This window comes from Scylla paramamosain, chromosome 49 (genome assembly GCF_035594125.1).
Source record: "Scylla paramamosain isolate STU-SP2022 chromosome 49, ASM3559412v1, whole genome shotgun sequence".
In the NCBI taxonomy this organism is placed as follows: Eukaryota; Metazoa; Arthropoda; class Malacostraca; order Decapoda; family Portunidae; genus Scylla; species Scylla paramamosain.
This window is the reverse complement of record NC_087199.1, coordinates 2396501-2402500: the sequence shown is the minus strand read 5'-3', so window position 1 is coordinate 2402500 and position 6000 is coordinate 2396501. Positions and strand designations below refer to the sequence as shown.

The 6000-nt window shown below is 45.5% G+C and overlaps 1 protein-coding gene across 4 annotated transcripts in view; it reads left to right on the top strand.

Annotated features, from left to right (window-relative positions):
- LOC135095605 (large neutral amino acids transporter small subunit 1-like) overlaps positions 1–6000 on the top strand; it is a 33827-nt gene that overhangs the window by 26418 nt on the left and 1409 nt on the right. For all 4 annotated transcript variants that reach the window (XM_063996534.1, XM_063996532.1, XM_063996533.1 and 1 more), the window contains 2 exons: positions 1371–1494; positions 5104–5304. In XM_063996534.1, coding sequence (XP_063852604.1) covers positions 1371–1494; positions 5104–5304 — 325 coding nt within the window. The remainder of the gene's footprint in view (positions 1–1370; positions 1495–5103; positions 5305–6000) is intronic.

Genomic DNA, 6000 nt, shown 5'->3' with positions numbered 1-6000 from the left:
ATGCGTATTATTATTATTATTATTATTATTATTATTATTATTATTATTATTATTATTATTATTATTTTGCTCTTTTATCATGACTATTTTTCAAGTGCCAGATGATTAGCCATTTTCTCAAGACTGTCTTTTCTTGTAGCGATGTAGAATTCTTGTTGATCTGTCACTAGAACAATAAAAAAAAAAAAAAATTGAAACGCGTGTAACTTCAATTTATTTAACTTTTCATATAGTAGAACTGTTGCTACTACTACTACTACTACTACTACTTCTACTACTACTACTACTGCTACTACTATTACTACTACTTCTACTACTACTACTACTACTATTGCTGTTCTGTGTACTTATCTAATCTTATTTTTTTCGTAGAAATAATCTTTTTATTGAGAGAGAGAGAGAGAGAGAGAGAGAGAGAGAGAGAGAGAGAGAGAGAGAGAGAGAGAGAGAGAGAGTACATCTTCAATAAGTGAGGAAATAAAGGAGATTGAAACAAAAGAAGGTCTGAGGAGGTGCATCTTTATAATGTGTGTGTGTGTGTGTGGTACTAAATATTGTTCCTCCTCCGCCTCGTTCTTCTTGTTGTTCTTGTTTTTCTTTGTTCTTGTTCTTCTACTGTTAATGAGCATCTTCTTCTTCTTCTTCCTCTTCTTCTTCTTCTTCTTCCTCTTCTTCTTCTTTTTTTTTTTCTTTTCTTCTTCTTCTTCTTCTTCTTCTTCTTCTTCTTCTTCTTCTTCTTCTTCTTCTTCTTCTTCTTCTTCTTCTTCTTCTTCTTCTTCTTCTTCTTCTTCTTCTTCTTCTTCTTCTTCTTCTTCTTCTTCTTCTTCTTCTTCTTCTTCTTCTTCTTCTTCTTCTTCTTCTTCTTCTTCTTCTTCTTCTTCTTCTTCTTCTTCTTCTTCTTCTTCTTCTTCTTCTTCTTCTTCTTCTTCTTCTTCTTCTTCTTCTTCTTCTTCTTCTTCTTCTTCTTCTTCTTCTTCTTCTTCTTCTTCTTCTTCTTCTTCTTCTTCTTCTTCTTCTTCTTTTAGTACCCCCACTCCCGTCTCTAACTTACCATTCTCTCTCTCTCTCTCTCTCTCTCTCTCTCTCTCTCTCTCTCTCTCTCTCTCTCTCTCTCTCTCTCTCTCTCTCTCTCTCTCTCTCTCTCTCTCTCTCTCTCTCTCTGTACTATCACCACCATTATTTACTGTCCTCCTCCTCCTCCTCCTTCTCCTCCTCCTCCTCCAATTTTCCTTCTTTATCTCCAACTCTTTCTCCTGTTTTCCTTCTTTTCCTCCAATTTCCCTTCTTTTCCTCCTCTACCCTTCTTTTTCCACCACCACCACCACCACCACCAGGACATCACCCCTCTCTCTCTCTCTCTCCCCCTACAGGAACCTGCCACGCGCCATCTCAGTCGCCCTGCCGTTGGTCACCACAGTGTACGTGCTGGCCAACGTAGCCTACCTCGCCGTGCTGCCCCCCGCTGCTCTCCTCGCCTCGACCGCCGTGGCAGTGGTGAGAGAGAGAGAGAGAGAGAGAGAGAGAGAGAGAGAGAGAGAGAGAGAGAGAGAGAGAGAGAGATGGAAGGAGGAGGAGAAGAAAGAGCAATGAAGGATGAAAGGAGGAAGAGGGGGAGGAGGAGAGTGGGAGGAGAAGGGGGAAGAAAGGATAGGAGGGGAGGAAAGTTAACATAAACAAGATCAGAGAGAGAGAGAGAGAGAGAGAGAGAGAGAGAGAGAGAGAGAGAGAGAGAGAGAGAGAGAGAGAGAGAGAGAGAGAGAGGAACTGAGGAATGGGAAGAAAAGGAAAGGAAAGGAAGAAGAGGAGGGCAAGGGGAAAGAGGAGGAGGAGGAGAGGGAAAGAGAAAACAAAGGGGAGAGAGAGAGAGAGAGAGAGAGAGAGAGAGAGAGAGAGAGAGAGAGAGAGAGAGAGAGAGAGAGAGAGAGAGAGAGAGAGAGAGAGATCAGTGACTGCACAATTGGATTAAAGCAACATCATATGAGAGAATCTGTATCCAATTAGAGAGAGAGAGAGAGAGAGAGAGAGAGAGAGAGAGAGAGAGAGAGAGAGAGAGAGAGAGAGAGAGAGAGAGAGAGAGAGAGAGAGAGTATTGTATATTACATCTCTCTATATAGTCTAGGTATATATAAGTATTTGTATAATGGAATGTTTCACATAAGACGTGTTTCACGTGTTGAGCATTACATGGTCCCCAATATTACCCAACTCGTCGTTCCCACATTTACGTTTGATTTCATTCAAAAACCGCGGTCGGTGTTGCTATGACAACCCTGTTGATCCGCGGTACCCCCGCTGTTCCACGTGCCCGTATTGATTCCGTTCTCGACGACCGTAACGTTTACATCTTCGTTACCCAGCCGTCTCTTCGATTTGTGTGTGTCATGGCTTCCCTGGGACTTTCTGATGAGTTTTCCGAGTCTGCAAGCCCTCTCCGCTGGTGCAGGAGGACGGTTCAAGGGCCGTTCAGCCAGAAATAAGTGAGATTGAGGTGCCCGGCGGTCCTCCCCCGCTCTCCCCCAGTCTTTCTACCAGCTCCTGGGCTTCCTCGCTGCCTGCTGGGGCCCCACATCCCCAGGAGGACCTGTGCTACTTGAGGCTGCAGAAGGGTGATGGGCAGTGCTACTAAGGATCCTCACACTGTATGCATTACCTGTCGTGGTGGCGTGTGTGACATTGATACCCGTTGTCCCGAGTGCAAGGAGTGGGATGGTGGGCTTGTTCCTGCAGCTTTTAAGCATCAGTGCTTCCTTAAACGGAGGCGTGACGCCCGTTCCCGTCATAAGGGCGTCAAGGACACTCCATACTCGGCATTTCCCTGCCCTTCCTGGCACTGCCTTCAGGATGAAGCAATGACGAGTCCCTCCACCCTCGCAGTTTTTGCAGTTTTCTGATTTTTGGGGTTTTCTGGTGGACGACGTTACAACACCTTCCAAGAGATGAAGTCACAGGTGGGTGCTTGGATGTTTGGTCGTGGTCGAGAGCAGACAGTTGTTGAGTGAGGCTAGTAATGGCTGAATTACTTGGAGTATACTCAGGAGTTTGACTGTGTGGAAGCATTGTGTAGCGGCGATGCGTGCAACAAGTAAACAAGTAAAACAAAGCCAGCAAGTGTGGATTTAAGACGAAACAAAGACGCACAACAGAAGGAAAGGTGGCTCAGCTGATTGGCGGGGGACGTAAACCAAAGAGGTTTGTCCAGTCAGCAAAGTACGAGTTGGTGATAATGATGAGCCCCAGGAATGTGATTTGTGCAGCATGTGGCACCATATCAAGGGCGAGGATATCGATGCAGCAGTATGCAAGTTGTTGGAAAACCACCACAGCTGTGCCATTCACTGGTGTTGCTCAAAGTGTAATGTTGTGGTTGGCAGAATTATCAAACAGATTACTGATATTTGCAAGACAAGATGACGTGGACTAACGCATGGGTGCTCTTCAAGGTGAGTCTAATGAGGTATTTAGTGAACTTAAGGAGGATTTGATGAATTTGAAGAGTAACTTTACCGTAGAGATGAAAAATGGTTAGGAAAGAGTTTGATGAAATCAAGGATAAAATTTGTGAGTTAAAAAAGTATGAGATCACGAAAAAAAAAAAAAGGACAATGAAGTGAAGGAAAAAGAATGCACAGAAGTGAATGAAGATTTAGCAAAGTGCTACAGAGATGTTTTGCATGTGGAAGGAGAGAGTTGTGATAGTACAGTACTGACCAGAGGTTCCTGGAAAGAGCAACAAGAGAAATGCAGGGTAGGCTACAATGGACGCAAAGAACCATATAGTTCTGCATGGTGTTCCCGAGGAAGTCGTCAAAGGCATGAATGTAGCAGAAAGAGCTGAGAAGGTTCAACATGACAAACTTGTGTTTATTGACACGCGAAGGAAATAGGTATCACATGTTATCCTCCTTGGTCAGCCCTGAAGATGAGGAGCACCTGTTGTGCCCTGTTGGAGCACTGGAATTGTACGCTGCAGGACATCCTCCATTGGTCGTCCCAGGTAACTCTTCTTGTCTGTTGGGACAAGTCACGCCCTCTCTCTAATGAATGCCGCGGTGTCTTTCTTCCTCAAGGTGACTATAAAAAGGGTTCAAGAATGTCTGTGTGTGGCCCTCTGTCCCTTCCTCAGGTTAAGCGCCATGACATGCGCGGTACCGCCACCTATTGTGGAAGAATAAATAATTTACTACTGTTTTGGATGCAGCTTCCTGGAAGACACCTTCAGTCTTTGCTGATCACTACCTGAGTGCTTTACAAAGGGTGGAGGGGGACTCCTCTGCTCTGGGTCAAATTGTAGCAGTTGGTGGCATTGTGTCTTAAGGTCCCATTCCGGTTGCCCCTCCCTCAGGGTTCACTAACACTTTCCCCTATCCTCGGTGCACTGCAGACATTCAGTGTGAAGTCCAAGTGGCACCATCACCACTCCTCACTGCCTCACCACCTTCAGGACCTCCTACACAAGTGAGTTGGTCGCTGACTCTTCATAATGTGGACACGGCCTCATATTTTCTCTCCAAGGCGTGATCCCTCCTCCTTCAATGTGGGAATCTGCTAAGTAGAAGAAACGTCCCGTGTGAAACAAATCACCTTTTTAATCCTAAAACGAGATTTTTTCACTTGTTTCTTGTACACAAACCCTCCTAGCCTCCCCTCTTCATGCTGGTCATTAGCAAAGAATGAGGGCACGTGGAAGAGCAGGGGTACCGCGGGTCACCAGGGTTGCCACACCAACACTGACCGCGGTTTTTGAATGGAATTAAAACGTAAATGTGGGAAGGACGAGTTGGGGAATATTGGGGAGCATGTAATGTTCAGTTGAAGAAACACCTAAGTGTAAAAAAAAAAAAAATCTTGTAGGATTAAAAAGGTGATCACACACACGCACACAGAAGTATAGTTTCCCACAGAGAAATATACAAGTTTGGAACAAGCTCAGTGAGAAGGTAGTATTGGCAACGAGTGTGCACAGCCTTAAGGAAAAACTGGGCAAGTGTAGATATGGAGACAGGACCACACAAGCGCAGATCAGGCCCTGTAAATTACTACTTGGTAAATACACATCGAACCTAACCTAACCAACCTAATCCAACTTAACCTCACCCCACGCAGGCATTCGCAAGGGAGGTGCTGGGGCCACTGCAGTATTGGGTGCCTGTGTTCGTGGCGCTGTCCACCTTCGGCTCCCTTAATGGCATTCTCTTCACCTCGGGCCGCCTCTTCTTAGCGGGCGCCAGGGAGGGTCACTTGCCACCCGCCCTCGCTTACATCCACCTCAAGGCCAAGACTCCCGTGCCCGCGCTTCTGGTGACGGTGAGAGAGATGGGGAGAGGGGGAGATGAAGGAAGGAGAGGGAGAGAAGATAAAGGGTGAGAGACAGAGACGGAGAGAGGGGGATAGAAAAAATTGAGAGAGGGGGAGAGAGATGGAGTAGTGAGAAATAGAGATAAAAACTTGAGAGAGAGAGAGAGAGAGAGAGAGAGAGAGAGAGAGAGAGAGATTTGTGTATGTGTATTTTCATTGTTACTTTGAAATATCTTTTTTTCTTTGTCTATCTGTGTTAATCTCTCTCTCTCTCTCTATCTGTGTTAATCTCTCTCTCTCTCTATCTGTGTTAATCTCTCTCTCTCTCTCTCTCTCTCTCTCTCTCTCTCTCTCTCTCTCTCTCTCTCTCTCTCTCTCTCTCTCTCTCTCTCTCTCAATTGCTTGCTTTGTTAATCTATCTCTGACCCTCCATCTCTGACCCTCTCTCTCTCTCTCTCTCTCTCTCTCTCTCTCTCTCTCTCTCTCTCTCTCTCTCTCTCTCTCTCTCTCTCTCTCTCTCTCTCTCTCTCTCTCTCTCTCTCTCTCTCTCTCTCTCTCTCACTTCATCTCCATTTCTCACTCTATGTCCACCTTTCTGTTCTTCAGTATCTCTCTCTCTCTGTCTCTTGTCCCTTTCTCCTTATCCCTCGCAATTCTTCTTCATTTTTCACTCCTCCATCTCTCCCTCTTTCTCTCTTTCACCCT